This window comes from Gallinula chloropus (genome assembly GCF_964237585.1).
Source record: "Gallinula chloropus genome assembly, chromosome: 4".
Taxonomy (NCBI): domain Eukaryota; kingdom Metazoa; phylum Chordata; class Aves; order Gruiformes; family Rallidae; genus Gallinula; species Gallinula chloropus.
Genome location: NC_140088.1, coordinates 28875032 through 28893545, shown reverse-complemented (window position 1 = coordinate 28893545; position 18514 = coordinate 28875032). Strand labels below are relative to the sequence as shown.

At 39.7% G+C, this 18514-nt stretch overlaps 1 protein-coding gene across 1 annotated transcript in view; it reads left to right on the top strand.

Annotated features, from left to right (window-relative positions):
• Positions 1-18514, top strand: part of GALNT18 (polypeptide N-acetylgalactosaminyltransferase 18) — a 227541-nt gene that overhangs the window by 171564 nt on the left and 37463 nt on the right. Inside the window, exons 8-10 of the mRNA XM_084264078.1 lie at positions 1844-2029; positions 7542-7679; positions 11092-11187. Coding sequence (XP_084120204.1) covers positions 1844-2029; positions 7542-7679; positions 11092-11187 — 420 coding nt within the window. The remainder of the gene's footprint in view (positions 1-1843; positions 2030-7541; positions 7680-11091; positions 11188-18514) is intronic.

Genomic DNA, 18514 nt, shown 5'->3' with positions numbered 1-18514 from the left:
AATAGGATTTGGTTTTGAAGCTGTTCAGTACAGCCTGCTTGTTCTGTCAGCATCTGTATTGACAGCTCCCTCTTAGCATTAAGTTTTTAAGCGAATCCATGGCTCATGCAGAGTAATTAATTAGTCTTTGGAAACAGAACTGACAGTGTCTGAGAGAAAGGAGTGGCCACCACATTTGATTAATTGGTGTTTATTCAGGTAGTGGGTAATTGTTATTTACAAAGTATATTAAAGACTTTGTCATCTCAGGATGTTTTTCAAAAACACATATGACTTCATTATAAAGTCAAATTAGATTTTACTGATTACTGAATCAGTGTTAAAATTATAGATGACTCCACTCTTCAGATTTTCAGAACGTGGAAATTTACTTGGAAATTCAGCTTATTATAGACCGTGAGTTTTTGTCTCAGCTGCTTGTCAAGATGGCATTCTGACCTAACTCTGAAAATCCCACAAGAGATTTGGTCTTCACATGTCGCACTTGGATCGAGGCCATCCCTAGTGAAAATGAGCAAATGCTAGGCAGAGTATGTGAAGTGTCTTGTCCCAGGCTAAGTTATGACCATCTCTACATCTTCCTTGTCTTTTATGATACTAATTTAAGCAGTGTACAGTGAGTAACTCTGAAACAATTTATAGCTGGTTGTCAATGCTGTACTGAGAAATGGCTTGGACTGAAAGCAGGCATTGTGTGAGCAAAGCCTGATGATACTTCACATTTAATCTTTATTGGGAAATGTAGCTGAACCATTTGGAATTAAATGTTTGACAAACTCTTATTTTTGTTAGATCATTAGACTGGATTGCCCACTTTATATGACATTTAGAAAGACAGGACACAAATGTTGTTTCCAGATGATTTATTCTTGTGCCAGATCAATTGCCCATTTATTTTAAAATATTTATTATCATCTCAGTTTTGCCCTGATACTGGTAATGGTTATGTTTATTTACTCTTACGGGGTTCCAAATTCTGGACATGGAGACATGCTGAAGTCTTTTCAGCTCCCTTCTCGACTGTACAGTATGTTTGTGGTTCTCACCTTCCAGAGAGCTCTGAAAACCAAGGCTCTATCTCTTCTCCCAGCATATGCTGAATGCAATTAGGCACCAGTTCAGAAAAGGCTTTGTAAACATTCTGAATCCATGCCACATTTTCTGGTCTCGGGAGCTGCCAAATGCCTAAATGCTGTATTCAAGCCAGATGTCTAAATATATAAAATGAATGTCTGAACAAAGTGCCTTCTTAGTAGAGCATATGCCTATAGGATGGGCAGACCTGAAGGGTCTAAGAGCAGCTCCAGAACATGATGTTCTGCCAGCCCACATCCCGCGTCACTGGGAGGGAGAGCAGAGTATGCTTTCTCCTGGATGAGCTGTTTGAGGAAGAAGCACCTTCGCTTTCATTTTTTATTTTCTTGGTATGGGATGTCAAGCCTCAGAAATCTCTGCTGGTGGTATCAGAAGGCAGATTGTCACTTCTCAGTGAATACACCTGCCTCTGTGGCACTGAGGTACTTGTTCAACACAATCAAACAGTTTGAGTACATCTGAGTTTTCACCTGAGCAGCATCCACTCAACTATTCTAAATGGGATGCCTTGATCTTGTTTGGAAGTTCACGATGCAAGTTACACAGAAAAAGAGCTTCTGTGTAAAGTAATTCAAGTACTCTAACTGACTGTTAAGTACTCACAACTGTCTAAAAATAAATCTATAGTCAAGTAAGTCTTGAGTAGTTAATGTCCTTTGTAACAATGATGAGCATAGACATAAAATATTTTCAAGAACAGCAGTGCTGTAGGGAACTCTCACTACCAGAATATCTTTTTTCCTCCTAGGTGTGGCAGTGTGGAGGAAGTGTTGAGGTTCTGCCTTGCTCCAGGATTGCCCACATTGAAAGAGCACATAAACCGTACACAGAAGATCTCACTGCTCATGTCCGGAGAAATGCACTAAGGGTGGCTGAAGTCTGGATGGATGAGTTTAAGAGCCATGTCTATATGGCTTGGAACATACCCCAGGAGGTAAGTCATAAGGCTGGTGTTTGCAAGCTTTGGCTTTAGGTCCTTTTGGGTTTGGTTCCTATTCTGAATTTTTATTATTCTGCTAGGATTTTGTTATTTGTATACACATATGGCTTACATGCAGGCATAAGATATATGCATCTATTCCAGAATAATTCCTTTGTCTTCAGGTTTCTTAAAAATTAATTTCTTGTCAAGCTCATCATCCTCATTGATGACTCTGCCTGGACATACTAATCTAGTATTTGCACAAATGTGGGTGAAAGAAGCATCAAATCTATATTAAGCATCTTACTTTGAATTTGAGTCTTCTGTTTGCCATTAGAGATAGCTATAATTCCACCAGATTTGTGAGGAGACGTCTGCCAAGGGGCAAGACGTGTTAAGGTCTAACAATTTAAGTGCGGGTGTATCACTCTGGAGTAATTTCACACCACAGTAAGGTGGCTGGTGGATGCCGTGACATATTGTAGAATCTACCTGTAATTCCGTTTTGGCCTGCTTGTCTAGAATTATTCTCCAGATATGAGCAATGGTTGGTCCATGTCTGATGGCTGACCTGATAGTTCCCTTTGACATCTGATTTTAGATGTTCCTCATTTCTGTAATCAATGGTATTTAATTTGTGAACTGTTGAGTTCTAGGGCTCTGCAAAAGGTGATTATTGTCCTGTACCTATTCTGGAAAATATTCAGGATCTATGTAGAGTAGGTTGTTTCCCCCTACAGGTTATAAACCATGGCTGTATTGTGAGGTTTGACTTACAGTGTGCAGTTCTCATCATTATAGCAAAAAGCAAATATATTAGACTTAATAAATGAACAGGGTCAATTTATTTTTTCTTTCATAAAATGTCTGTAAAATCTCTTGAGTGATTTCGTTCAGAGAAAAGGTTTTTTTGTTTTTAGAAAAAATACTGTACTTCTCCTTTAGCTTAATAAAGAAAAAAAGGTTAGAAACAAAAAACTGAACAGATAGATGAATGCTGATGTTCATTCAGCTATTTCAAATAATTTCTTCCATCTCTTGTGGTTAAAAACTAGGTGATTTTGGCACCGAGAAAAAAGTCCTCTGTGATCTGGTATAGGGAAGGCACCTTTCTAGAAGTTGGTCTCATGTTCACAGAAAGTGTCCCTCATTTGAGTAGTTGAGTTGCATTACATGCAAGAATAAAGACAATTCTGGAAGACAGGGTTACTTATTTTACATTAAAACAATTTCCGATCACTTTTATTTGTGATTAATCTGTAATTAATTTCAATTTATTTTCCTGAAGAGTGGTTATCTTCATTGCTTGATCAAGTTTCAATTTTTTGATTTGTAAACATGGTGTTAACACAAAATTTAGATATTCCTTTTGCTAACTAGGATATATAGTATTATACACCTATTTGCGTAATACTCATCCAGATATGATGGTGGTGGTGCTTAATTTTCTGCAAAGTTGAGATCTGAATGCAATTTGGAAATCACATTCATAAAGAACACAAATATATCTCCATGTAACAAGTAATAATAACTGCCTTGAATGTGCTGATAGATTGGGGGAAAATGCCTGTTATAATAAATTTTGAAACTCATTTATTAAACAAAGGAAACAAATATATTTTATTAAACAGAGAAAAAAGTAAATGTGGTATATGGATTGAACTGATTTCTTCAGGTCACAAAGTGCATCAAGATGTTTGCAAAGTAAGCCTTGTACTGCCAAAACAGATTTGGCTCCCAGTTTTAAAGAGGAATAACAGGCTTTCTTGCTACTTCAATCTCCATCATTTTCCCACCACAAATGTACTAATCATTGCCCTGAACTGCTTGAATAAATGGTAATGCAGATTATGGTCTCTCTCCATCTTCACAACAGCTACTGCTGTCAAACCATACTGTAGACTTAAAAGCTGGAAATGGCAAGCACTATATCAGCTTTTGATAATGGCAGCCTCTTCTGCTGTGTAACGAGATGCCTCTGCTGTAAGGAGAAATCACTTACTTTGTGTATGTATGGAACCAAGTACAAAGAACCTTCGTTTGTATTTCTCACCACTGTAGAGAACTAAACAAACACACACATGCCCACATAGTTATTTAAAATACACTGGGAAACAGCTTAGTTTTCCAGTTGTAACAGGCCTATAAAGCCTGAATCTACTCATTACCTAGTAAGTGCTGCAGGAAGTTCAGAGGCAGTATAGCACCTCTGTGACCACCAGAAGGTTCCCCTGTCAGATGGGATCTGTGACTTACAGCTGGTACATTGAACTGTTGTTCACCCAGCTTCCAAATTTTGCCATGTAGAAAACAGGGAAGGAGTTAGAAGAGTGTGGGGACTCCATTTTGTTCTGACAGCCTGACATGTGCTCTAGTATCCCAAGTTAGTCAGGTAATTCGAAGCTGTTTTAAGCATCTTCGTGGTCATTTGTCCAGAGAAGGGCAGCCAGGCTGGTGAAGGGGCTGGTGAGCAAACCTTACCAGGAGTGGCTGAGGGAACTGGGGTTGTTTAGCCTGGAGGAGGCTGAGGGGAGACCTTATCACCACCTACAACTACCCGAAACAAGGTTGTACAGAGATGGGTGCTGGTCTCTTCACCCAAGTGATAGGTGATAGGATGAGGGGGAATGACCTCAAGCTGCACCAGGGCAGGTTCAAATTAGACATTAGGAAAAAATTCTTCACCGAAAGGGTTATTGGGCATTGGAACAGGCTGCCCAGGGAGGTGGTTGTGTCACTGACCCTGGATGTATTTAAAAGGCAGGTAGATGAGGTGCTCAGGGATATGGTTTAATAGAGGACAGGTATGGTTGGACTCGATGATGTCAAAGGTCTTTTCCAACCTAGTGATTCTGTGATTGTGCAAGGCCTGGTGCCAAGAATCAAGGGGAGAGCTTCAAAGACCTAGGACTTCTGCTCCCTTTCCCATGCAAGTTTAGCAGAACTGGTTCAAGAGCATTAAGAAACAAGTATGTGTTTAAGGAAAGCTTCTGGCCTTTTAGGGGGAAGAGGAAAATACAGTACAAAATTGCACTCCCAAGCACTGCAGTTAAATCAGACAGGATAAGGAAAACTTACACCATTAATGGGAGTCCTCTTTTATAAACCAGAAGGTTAGGTTTGCTTTGTATAGAAGCACCTGTAGAATAAGGGGAGTATTCAGTGTAAAGAAACAACCTAAAAAATAACATAAAGCCTGTGGGACGCTTGTAATAAAGACTTCCAGTAGGCAGGGGCAAAGAGATAGGCTGGGGCTGGATCAGGTCAAATTTAAATACCAGCCTGGATAGCAGTATTTCTTTTTCATCTTTGCTTACCTCAAGAACAAGGGCGAAATACCAGAGGGACAGTTTTCAAATCAAACCTAGCTTCAGCTTAGGCAAAAAGTTATCGAGACATCATTGTGGAGACGTGCAGAGAAGACAGACAGACAGCATGGCCAAATACTGCTGCACAAATGGATAACTGCAGGAGTAATTCTTTATCTGGAAGCTGATGAAACAGTGCCCTGGTAATGGACTGTGCAGGTAATAGAAATGTTTTCAGCTATAACGGTTGGGACTTTCCATGAATTATGTTACTCCAAAATGTTAACCACAGGAACTGTTTTTTCCATGGAAGAATTCCCAGATCTATGAGAACCCCCATAGTCAGCTGTTTCCAAAGATTTTACTATTTGAGAGCTAATAATAAAAAAAGAGTTAGGCTCATTTGGCAGTGTGCTGTGACTGCCCTCTTGGGATCTCTGTGGGTGGCTCTGACATACTGAGGGCTTCAGATGGCATGGGGACTTCTGCATAACTATCTAAATAAATAGATTCAGAAAAGCACTTAAAACCCTAAGGAAAGATTTTTCAAGTCCCAGTAGTAAGATCTGTGCTTTCCATGTGTCCTTCCCTATATTTTTGGATTTGTTTTTTCTCTTTTTCTTCCCATGGTATTCTCAGCTCTGGGAAACACACTGAGCTGTTACTAGTGATAAAGCCAGTGTGCTACGTGTGAGCTGTTTTTCCTTCTCTGTGATTACTGAGGCCCCAGATTCTTACTTCATGCAGTAAACAGTGGGGAAACAAGCGTTGGTGCCTGTAGGGTTGTGTGAGAAAGGAGTCGGGGTACACTGGGCTAATTTAGTACCTGATCCCAGGAAGCCTTGCTAGCTGTGTGCTGGCATCCTCCTTTTCTTTCACACGAGTGGCAGATACACTGGCAAGTGCAGTCAGAGCGGTGCATGACCAGGATGTGTCCATGGGATCAGTTGGTTGCCTTACAGCACCCTGCAGCACATTCCTCTATCTAGTCACTTTCTAGAAAAGTCAGGGTAAAATGAGTAGTTCTGCATGAAGTTTCAGGAATGATACAGGGGTTTATGGGAGGGGAGTTATAATTTTTAAGGAGTAACTTGAGTTATGGCTGTTTATACCAGATCTCCTACTTTTTAGTATACTTTGCTAATGTGGAAATCAATTTTACTTTAGTTAGGAAATGCTTCCATAATAAAATAAACTTGTTCTATATTAACATTAATTCAGTGCTTTGGGTTGTAATAAGCAGTAGTTGCTTCAGTAGCTCTGAAACCTAGATACTTACAAAGCCACTTTTTTGATGTGTAACTAAAAAAATTCAGTGCTTCCAGTGTTATTTTTAAATCATATCTAGTGACTGACAAAATCTTTGGGGCATTTATGGCCCAGTAAAGGCAGCTGTTTAAGTAGATATCATAGGATTTCTGTATGAAAATATATTTATCCTGTGTTTTGTTCTGAGGCAATGTGGTAAAGCACAGTGTGGCACAAAATGTCTCTTTTTACTTCCTGTCAGATAGCAGCCATGGATCTGCACTTAGATCCCTCTAAAAATTTCCACTGCTTGATTTTAATGTGATAAATTATTGATTTTTGTATACAGGGACTTTATGAAACTCACACTTTATGATCTGCTCGTATGATAAGTAGAAATCAGGTTAGCTAGAAATGTAAAGGAGAATAAAAATTAGAGCAGAGAATGTTCTGCAACTGCCTTTATCAAAAATAGCAACTCCCCTTTTTACATTACAAGAGAAATTCAATACGTGGTATTTCAGAAAGGTGAGCAGAGCTTCGCAGTGAAGCAGGACACCCAGGCTTCAGGAACAGACGGAAAAGTGTCCTATACTAATGATCAGGCCACAGCGGGACGCCAGCAATGAGGATGTTTCTAGGGCAACTCGCTACTTCCTGCCAATTACTTTGGGTTTTGGAAAGTGCCAGGAAATTAGAGAACAGTGACATTCAGCAGAAGCTAGATCTAAACCCCCACTGAAGTCCACAGGAGCGGTTCCATTGAGCAAAGCAGCCTTTCCTACCACGGTGACCTGTGTCATCTTTAATTGGGGCACTTATGGAGTGTGTGGGCAACAGAATCATTTCACAAACAAAAGTTGGTAATTATCACAGGTCATAATAGCAACGAAGGAGACTCTGAATGATGAGTCTACACAGAAGTGTATCGCTGATGGTATGTTCTGCTTTTTCTATCCTTTGTGCAGGACTCTGGAATTGACATTGGTGATATTTCTGAGAGGAAGGCCTTGAGGAAAAAGCTCCAGTGCAAGACCTTTAGGTGGTATCTTGTCAGCGTGTATCCAGAAATGAGAATGTATTCGGATACTGTCGCCTATGGGGTGGTAAGGATCTTGTTTACATTGCCTGTTCTAAAAAGGTGGGGGAGAAAGGTGTAATAGTGGAAGTAATTCATGAAGACAGTGCCTGGATCTAAATAGAAGAGTCAGATAAACTTGAAGTTACTAGTTAAATAGTTTTTTAGACTAGTTAGTTGACAGAGACAACTGCTCTGTTGTAGTTTATGCTGAGGTGCTCTGAACATTATCTGCCTCTCTGATTTTTTGTGTGTTTCATGGGTTGCGTTCAACTCAGAGATACGTAACACACCTGGGAGCTGTCACTTGTAAGGCTGGTGGCAGCAGGTGAACTGTCAAATTAGGCTCAATATTTCAACAGCAAGCTTCTTAATATTGTAGCCATGTAGTAATTTAGAAACTCAGACATTTTTATTTTGCAATCATCATTGTTACTTGTGTCACAGTAGTGACACCAGTAATGACCCTTGTCACAGTAGTGACACAAGTAGTGACCCCTGTCTGTGTTGAAATCATGCTTAAGTGATACTGTACTAATTAAAGCAGAGACCATTCTTGGCCCTAGGAGACCAGAAATCTAAACAGAAGGCAGGTGTGTGTAACATGGAGGATAAGCACAGTTAGTTAATACAGGCCCACGATAAGCTAGTAGGGCTAGGATTCAAGTTCTCTGTCCAGTGTCATATTCACAAAAATCAATTTGTGTTAATTAAATTTGCCTTTTTGCATGCATGTCCCAGTTAGGAAACATACTAGTAAGAGCAAACCTTTCAAGTGAAAGGTTTGGGTTGAGACATTCCTCCTCAAAAAAAGTCTGAGTTGTGCCAGTATGGCTCTGAGAAGACCCTTGGAGGTGCCATAGAGCAGCTGCTTTGTTTTGGCAAATGAAGTGGTTATCTGTCAGCGTTCCATGACACCTTTGACTTCTGTGCTGGCTCTTCATACAATCAAAAAAGAGAAGAAAACCACTTCCAACAAAGGTTTATGTCATTGTTAAATATATGATATAATGATTAACTACCAGAACAGTTCAGAAGAATGCCACAATCATACCTGTGTGCAAGCAGCCTCTTCAATAAGTTGTGTGGAACTGCCCTCAGCAATACCATGATGTGATCAGGTGCAAGAGTCCCCCAAGGAGACAGAGGCATAGCAGCTAATAGGTGCCTGGTTCTGCTTGTAGGTACCTCTGGCTAAAAAATTCCTTGCAGATAGAAGCAATACTAGACTGAAGAAAGACCAGTGCAATAGCTAAGGTAGTTGTTGCATAGTTTTGGGATTTACTGTGTCATGTGAGTCAAAATGAAAATGAGCAAACAGGCACCCTCTGATTTGAAGGCTCCTTGCTGGCAATATGCAAACCAAAAATAATCAGAAGAGTTACAGAACTACTGAACTCACCGGTCAGCAGAAAGTGTAATTAAGTGCTGCACCATAGTGCCTGTGATGCAGTCTTTTGTCTGCAGTGTGAGAGTAGCTTCATCAGCTAAGACAGATGTGAGGAGGAGGCCTTATTCATTATTTGTTCTATCACAAAAGCAGAAGTGGACAGCTATGACAACTATCTGGACAGGTAAAGGAGGAGTGTTTTATAAAATACACAGCTTACTGCTTTATGAAATACTGTTCTATGAAACAAAAAGATAAAGTGCACCAATCTTTTTAATAGAAGAATTGCTTGGATCTCTAATCTTCCTTCATGTCTGCTTTTCTGTTGGAGAAAGGTGTGATATTTCAAAGCAAGTCAGCTGCTTGCTGATTCTCTAAGTGCTTTCACTCATCAACTGCCTTCATTTTTTTGTAAAAAATAGAAATACTGCTACTGTGGGATTATCATTAATTTAAAAAAATACTGAGTAATTACAGAAGTTATGACTAAGGGTGAGGGTTAGGTTATACACATCTACAGTGTCAACACCTGGCAGGAAAAATAGTTGTGCCATTCACAACTAGTTCAAGATGTGGCATATATCTGGGGTTGGGGCTGGTGGCAGAGCAAAGGTTTGGGAGCCAAATTTCTTCCTGAATTTTGCTGTACCCTTAGAGGTAGGAGAAAGTGACGTCAGTGGGCCAAAGGCTGATGTATTTAGTGTTAAGGGACTGGCTCCCTGATTTCAGCTTGACATTTGAGATAGTTTTGCAGAGTCAAAGTTTGAGTTTGTGCAAGAGGTTTTGAAAAGCCAAAGGTAGGGATCCAGGCATAAATTAATAAGGCTGTTATGTATCATTGGTTTGGAAACAGTGGTGCCTAACATCTGATTAAGATTAGAGTCATGGTTGTGGAAATGGTAAGAAATACAGAGCTTGAGAGAGGATGCTTTATTTAATTCTCAAGGCTTACAGCTAAGAATAAGGCCAATATTGATACCTAATGCATATTTTTTCTCTCTAATGCAGAGATTTGTCCTATCTATTACGGAATTTAGAGTTAGGTTGGGAGTTGGAACCCTTGTAGACATGAGTTCATGGGTTTGATTTTTATTCACTGCTTGGCTCCAGCCTCTGGCTTGTCCACACTTAGATATGAGCACACTTTGAGACTTCCTTTCTAAGCATATCAATTTGTTTTCCTCAAAGGAGGCCCCTGTACAGAGCTGACAGGACTGCCAGTTAATCATAGATGATTGCAAACCACATCACCTCTTCACTCCCTCTGTCAGGCAATTCTCTCCTGTTCTCTGAACTGATCTTATACCACTGAACAGCTTTATAGATGCCCATGGGTATGCAGTCCACATCTTCGGCCTCACACTCTAAAAAGACCTCCCAGCTATCTCTGCTCATTAATTTAGCTCTTCACTTTCAGAAAATTCTGTCTCAGCATTGCACAGGTAATACATAGGGCTTTGTGATGAACAGGGGCAGGTACTTTGCAGTCTGTTCATAGCTCGGTTGCTGTGCATGGGCTAGCCCGGGCTGGCGCAGCGCTGCTGCACACCAATTGGCCAGAAGTCTCTCCGTGCCAGCAGAAAGGATGGTTTATTTCTTAATTATTTGCAGAAATCATAAGACTCTCCTGAGCGACTCTGAAAAGCTGTTTAATTACAGGGCCTTCCCTTATGTTTGAAACTCCATCCATAGCACTCAGCTGGCTGCACTGGTAAAAATAAAAGTCTTTTGTGTATAACGTGTACTCATTAGACTTAATATTTTAAAAACTTACATGAAAAATGATTGCTATCTCTGAAGGCTCTTTGAAATCTACCCTCCCCGAAGCCTTTAAGTGTAACATAACTGAAATCAGCAGAATTAGATTATATACAAGGACAGATTTAGTCCAGGTGCTTTCTCCAGCATCTTCATTGCAACAAGTATTCTTAATTTGGCATTCTTCCTTGCTCAACTACATACGATTTTTTTTCAAAGAAAAGAAAGCAATCACACCATCTTTTTCTCACATCAGATTTGCTTGATTTCTTTTTCTTTCTGTTTATCTTAGCTGCAGAATTCCCTGAAAAGTGATTTGTGCCTTGATCAAGGGCCAGATACGGAGAATATCCCCATCGTGTATATCTGCCATGGAATGACACCACAGGTTAGTTTGTCTAATGATCTCTGGTATTGCTGCTGCTCTGAGAAGACCGTGTAGGAGGAACCATCTTGTACTTGTCATGGTTTTCTTGCAACAGTACCTCTGTAAGCCATTTAGTAGCTCTTTTATAGACACCTAGAGTGCTGTTTCTGCCATAAATTGAGAATCATTGGTATACTGGCACTTTGACAATCTTTATTTATTCATTTTTTAAAAATTTAAGGAATATGAGAGTCAGTAATGACCCAGATTTCTCAAAAGACATTTCTATTCCTCATCATTAACTATCCTTGTCATATGAATGAAACAATGCATTTTGAAACATTTTACATGCATACACATGTATACTCACGTTTTATTTATGGGTTATCTAAAGCAACATCTTTTTACTCGATATATATACTGTCTCATTTTCACGAATCTGAAATGTACAGCCACTTTCTTCACACCATACAGCTGTGTCGAATTCCAAACCCTGTTCTTGTGCAGTCCTTCTTCTAAATCTCCTTTTTTTTCTTTCTCTGCTGTTGTTCTGTTACTCTAGTATGTGCCACACACTCAAATTACCAAAACCTTTCCATTTTCTTACACAACAGTTGGATTTACTAACTTGATAAACCAAGAAGATTAAGACATTGTATCTCCCCAAATGGCTGAGCATGTGGGCATAGGTGAAAGTGTTTCTAAGCAAATCTTGGCAGTAGAAATAATGTGACATGCTTGTCAAAGACATAAAAAAAGGCCATAAAGGAAATTGATGTATTTGTGGAAGTGACTGGAGAAACTGAAAAATCCCCCCAGTTTGAATCATTCTTTTTTCTCACTACCTTTTATACTTGCCCTCTCAAAAGGACCCTGTTATGCTCCACTTAAGGTATGGAATGTGGTTTTACCCAAAGGATTGTCAGTTACCTGATTTGACTATATGAATCCTCCTAGTGTCTTAGAATAAGCTCACACCAACAAGGTAATATTCTTGTCTCTACCTGGGTCAGCTCATGAGCCAGCGACATGAGTTGGTGAAATGCAGGTGTGATTCTGTGCTTCCTTACCAAGTTACACGTGCTGCAATGTTCTGGGCTGCCTTCCTTCACTGAGGGCCTTTCATATCGATCCCTAGTGGCATCACGCTTGAGTAAATTATGAATGATGAAGACAAAAAATACCTGAAAATGACATCAATCAAACTCACTCACTGCATGGTCTGTGGCTTATTTGTCACATAATTATGTGGTAACCACTGTTTGCCTCCAGCAGCTTTTTGAGCTAGTCCTCAGTGTCTGCTGAGGAACTGTGTAATTCACCCATGAGCCAGAGCCATTACTCTTCATCTTCTGGGAGGACGCCATAACTCTCTCCTGGCATATCATCTGTGATGACAACACACTACAGGCATGGCTGTAAATTCCAATTAGAAATTTTAATTATAGTTAAGAGGCAAACAACAACAACAACAACAACAAGTCACTTCAATTATCTCAGTTCAGTATTCACCAGATCAAGTACTACCTTTAAATGTCAGTGGAAATTCTGTATAAATGAGATAGCAGCAAATATATGACAGAGGGAAAAGGTGCAAAGGAAACTTCCCTTGACAAGATTCTGCTCTTTTCATAATTACATTGTCATGTCTCCTTCCCGTTATTGTGTATTTAATTTTGTAACTAACAGTGTTAAAACCAACCCCCAGAAAGTCGTATATATGAGCAGCATCCTGGTAATGAGTGAGAACTTTGTTTAAAAGAGCAGACCTTCTCTATGTTGGGGACTGTGGTATTGACAGGGAAAGCACTAACAAACATTATTCGGCATACTTCTACATTTCCATTGCACATAGAGAATCTCTTCCTTAAGCAGAGCTGCACCCATTTACACTTGCTCTACCCAGCATATTGGGAAAACTTGAGTAAATAATTCCTTACAATTCCTGTGAAATTGCCAGTAACCATGGAAGATTCTGGTGAGACGCTAATTTTATTCTAGTACTGGTGAAATGTTATATAAAGGGATTTTTTTTTTATTTTTGCCTACCTAGTAGTCCTTATCAGAATAGGTTAGTGCTTGTATGCCTGAGAGGTTTGGTGATGCCATTCCTCACTCTGCTGCAGAGTTTTACTGTTGCAGCTGAATCGCTTCTGGTTTTACAGCTGCCACCATTGAGGGCTTTGCACAGTGGCATCTAGATGTGTGTTTATATGTCTGGCAGACAGGAACCATTCCCTTTTATGCAGTGTAAGTTACTGTTCATGGTTACTGCTACAGCCTCTTCTAAATCGGGGGTAACTTCCTCTTTTTTTTTTTCCCCACTAACCTCTTTCAGATCTTTTTGGATTTTCAACACTTGGTGTGGAAAACAGCTTAGATGAGGTATTTGAGATCAAGTAACAGTTTCAGAATGCTATATATGGCTGATGTTTCCTTTTAGTATGTTTTATACAAGAAAGAAATCATTGAAGTCAACAGAAAGGGAACTGCATACCTGACAGAAAAATTCATACTCCATTTTTGCAGATGTTACGAAGAACATCATGTGTAACTTCATAACTAAAAGCAATAGAAAATATCCTCAAATATTCCAATGAATCAGAAACAATCTTCCCTGCAGTGCTTCAGTTTCATTTTAAATAGACATCACAGTTATTTCCCAACCTTTTAGCAATCCACTCTGTATATCTACTGTAACTAACATTAGTATATTCATAGTTCATTCCTGCAAATACCTTCGTGCACTTTATGTTTAATGATATTGTTCTGCAAATAGAGAAAATCATGCAAATCTCAAAGGTGGTTAAATAGTAGGATGGAATGGAGAATCAGAACATTGTCTGCTTCCTTAGTCCTCTGATACTACTAATGAGAGAGAATTTCTTACAGCAGAGTGCTTGGCTTGACCTGAAAAGACAGAGGGCACTTGAAAAACTAGAATCCACAATTTGTTTTGTACCCTCCTGTCCTCAAGAAGTGCTTCCCAGGGTACCTGTGTTTTGTCCTGGTCCCCAGGAGTCTGGGTACTTCAGGAGTTATGATACCATCCACTATGTAGAGCCACTTGCATGTTCAGTGAAAAACCAAAATCAGTGGCAGGCCTGCAACATGGTCTGTGAATTAAAGGGAAGAATTGCTATTACTTTATCTTTAGTAAGAACTATTTGATTGCAAACCCCCCAGGTAATTACAGATTCTGTTGAGAATGTTTGTATTTCTAAGTTGTAGTGTCTGAACAACATGATTTCTCAGTTGTTCATCCTCCCCAAGTTCTGCTGTTGGGGTGTATTGCTTACTAAGCATCTCATCCTTCCATCTCTGCCTTTAGTGACTGTCCAAGATCGACACTGTTGTTCCTACTCCCACCTGTACAGCTACATACTTTATATTGGCAAAACTTGCCCAGATTCATCAGAACAGCACTGTCACACCTGAGCTCCTGCTTATACTTCTTGTAGCCACCACAGCTACCAGGCAGGTTAGTAGGTGTGCATGAAGCAACACCAGAAGGTGGTTTTGGCACCTTTGGTGTGCTGATGGTCAGCTGTTCAGAAAGGGCTTTTAGCTGTATGTCTTAGCCTGCAATAGCAGGGCTGCTGCTTCTTAGAACAGCTGAACAAAACTGACTTCTGCAGCTCTTAAAATAGCTAGCATGGTAAAATAGATAACAACAGCAGTTAAAATAGGTTCCTACTACACTGTCAGTGGTGGTAGAAATCATGTTGCTTTGACTGCATGAGAACAGCTCAGAGGCAAAGCACAGCATCCCACAGTTGTTCTTGGCCAAAGAGATTACACTGGAGACAGCTGGGGGTGTGAGGAAGCAGCCCCCCTTCAGTGCAATGCTAGAGGGAAACTGGAACGCTGGGAGATGAGGTGGACTGGCAGTAAGGGGGAATGTGAGAGGAGATCAAAGGAAAGGAAAGAAGGGAAGGCAGAAGCACAGTAGTTGCAAAACAGTACAAAAAATAAATTGAAAGATTTTTGCTGCTTTTTTTTTTTAAGTGGTTCATGCAAAAATTGATACAGGCACTGTTTTATTTCTTGAACTTCTTGAGGCAAAGCTACAATTCAGTTACATGGTTATGCCTTAGAACAGTCCATTTCCAGCTGCGTCCCCATTTTGCATGGAAAAGATGGTTGCTTGTAGCTGCAGCAAGTGTGTGCCCCAGGCCCGACTGCGCTCTCTTCCCAGTTCTGAGAACTGCCTGAGCCTGGGTGTTTGGTGGTGTTTAAGGCTGCTGTTTAACCAGGGCTGGAATTGCGAAGGCAGACTGATGACAGGGTGTCAATTGCATTAAAACTACTCCTGAGTGATAATTTGGAAGATTCTTTGCTGAGAATGAAACACCACGTTATTAGAGACTTTATTGTATAATAAACAAGTACCATCAGTCAATGAAGTGATATTTTAAGCACAGATTTACCTTGAAAAGTGCTTGTGATTGAGGGGATAATGGGCGGTTCTGTGTTCCCTTGTTCAATCGCTTCTGGCTCATATATTTCTCAATTTATAAGCAGTTAAACCGCAAAGCTCATCCAGGGATGTGAAAGTCAATACAAACCCAGTTAGATTTTGAGGAATTCAAGTTGAGGACCAGGGTCAGAAGATGAGATTGGGAGAATTAGTAGAAAAGAAATGCAGGTGAGAAGGGACACCCTTTCATATCCTTTCATATTCTTGCAAGAGATTGCAGAACTGACACTCAGAAACCAATGACTACAGCACTACCAGGTATGAATTATTGCATATCTGCTGAAGGCAGTGAAAGGAAGTCATGCCAATAAGGAGTGCTGTGCCAGTTTGCACTGTATGAGGCTCTGACCTGAAAGCTTAATGTTGTATTCTAAGCGCAGCGTGTGAAGTACTGGAAACAGCGGTTACAGGAACTTCCATGAAATTCTGAAAACTCTTTGAATGATTCATGAGTGCTCCTTTTTAAATGTTATTCATACATATCTTTTGTAAAATCTATCTTTTCATCAATTAAACTTCTTTAGTGTGGTGGTTGTTCACACACAGATATTTGCTAATTTTTAAATGAGATTATATGAGAGTAAAAAATGACTATCACCTGAAGGCATTTATTTTCCAGTAAAAAAAGATCAATTTGTAAAACCCAGGAGAGGGAAAAATTCACAGACATTGAGCAGATATTAATCAAAAGACTCAAAGTAGCTTTACATACAATTTGGAGGGAAGGAAAAAAGAAAATTTTCGGTTTATTTTAAATGAATAATTTAGACATCTCCAGAGCAAAGTTGGTATGATCTTAAAGTTCTTAAGACATTACAAATACAAACTTCCTAAAATTAGTTTTAATAGAGCTTTAATTTCATTAAGTCTGTTGCAAAGTTAAACATTTTCTTTAGGTTCCTGTGCCTCATGAAATTCTCATTGTACTGGACAATGGTCAGTGCCAGAAAAGCTGGGAGAACCACCACGTGCTTTGTCAGAATGGCTGTAAGGGAATTTGAAGCACTCGTCATTTTAGGATTGACTTTCTGTATAGGTGGAGTATGCTGACCAAGAAGCGTTAAATACCATTTTATAAGGTGAAATTAATAGATAAAATGTGATTATATCAGGTCAGGCTTTCCATGACAATTTTTCATTTGCTTTAAAAAAAAATAAATAATGGAGATACTGAATGCTGCAGCTGTTTGTCCTTGACAGTCTTGACGCTGCTGCTAACAGCACCACAGTGCTGCTGTCCTGAAAAGCTTTAGGTGAAGGGGTTTCTGAAGTTTAGGAACAGCATATAACTCTGATGACTCAGATCCTGAGCTGGCTTATGACTGAATATGTATTCTTTTTCTCCTACAGCTGAAAATTAAACTCACAGTGAAATTCTAATTATTCTAGTCCAAAAATACAGCATTCTAAGAAACAACTATGAAATACACATACATTTCAGGAAGCAAGCCATCTTTTGTTATTTAGCATTAGGACCATGTTCTTAAGAGTGTGTGTAAAACACATAAGCACTGCAAACCAAGAGTCTATGCAAGGGAGTAGTTAACCAAAGGCTCCCCATCGAGCAGCTGCTGATAGTAGCACGTTTCAGTGATTGTCAGGGAATAAAGAACAGAAAAAACCTGCTGATGTGGATCAGTGATTGACCCTTCAAATTTGAAAAAAATGACTGCCCTGAAGATGAGATAACCACTCTCAGGGAGCCTTTTTTAAGCAATTTAAAGAAGCATGGCAGCTGTTTTAACAGCTGTCAGTCACATGTGAACTCAGGGTTGATGTTCATGTTTGTCTTCAAGGTAACTGTTAGACACATTCAACATCTGTGTGTAAGGCAGTCTGATCTGACATCTGCTCTGTGCAGTACCATTCCTTTCTATGGACCTGCTAAGGCATCGGTCTGAGGTTAGCAGTTACCTGCTTTACGAAGGCTGTTTGAGGTGTGCAGGCACACACAGGGTGCTGTGCAGAAAGGGAACTGGACAAAGCAGTTACGTCTTGGTCTGGAAACTTCGCAGTGAAAACTCACACCATGCAAGAGAGTAGTCATTGCTCTCTTTGTACAGCCAAAGTGAGTATGTAATGTTTCATGTAATGTTTCATACAAAATGAAGAAGCTGCATCAAGAGAGTGGCAGCCTTGCTGGTTGACCCGATTCTTAGTGTCCCTGCGAAGGGGTCTGTGCTTCTCTTCACATTCTTCCAGACACTGTCAGGCTCATTGTTTTCCTTTGCCTTATTCACTAAGTCTTGTGGAATGATCTAAGCACTATCTTGATGTGCATAGGGTGTGCTTTCTGGGAACAAGGGTATTGCCATGTAAATGCTTCTGGAACTAGAATAGCACTGTTTTTTTTTTTATTTTTTAAACTTTTTAATCCAGTTGCTCAGCTCTGTAAAGGTCCATGTAATAGAAGCTAAAGTTATATAGTTAGTCAAACTGCTTAGCAAGGATGGTTATAAGCATTAATGAATTCTAATTTTTATTTTAAACATATTCTGTAAAGGCCCTGCTTGCTGTGGCAATTAATGTCTTACATAAGACATTCCTGCTGAGTAGTTTATTGAGGTTATTTATATTTCTGTTAATTTCTTTCGGTGCGTAAATCCTGAGTTTGATCATAGTAAAATGAATATAAACTATGACCTTGTTTGCAATAGCAGCAGAATCTAATATTAATTTTTTGCAATTCCTTTCAAAGTAGAGAGTTTTTCTGATGTATGCCTGAGAAGCTAAAGCCAGTGAAAACGTTTTCAGTGCCTCAGCCGCTTTAGAGTGTGGCAGGTGCATCTGGAGTCTACAGACATGTTTCAAAACCAATCAGTCCTCCTTTGGCCTAGCACAGACAGAGGTAGTACAACACTCTTCTTT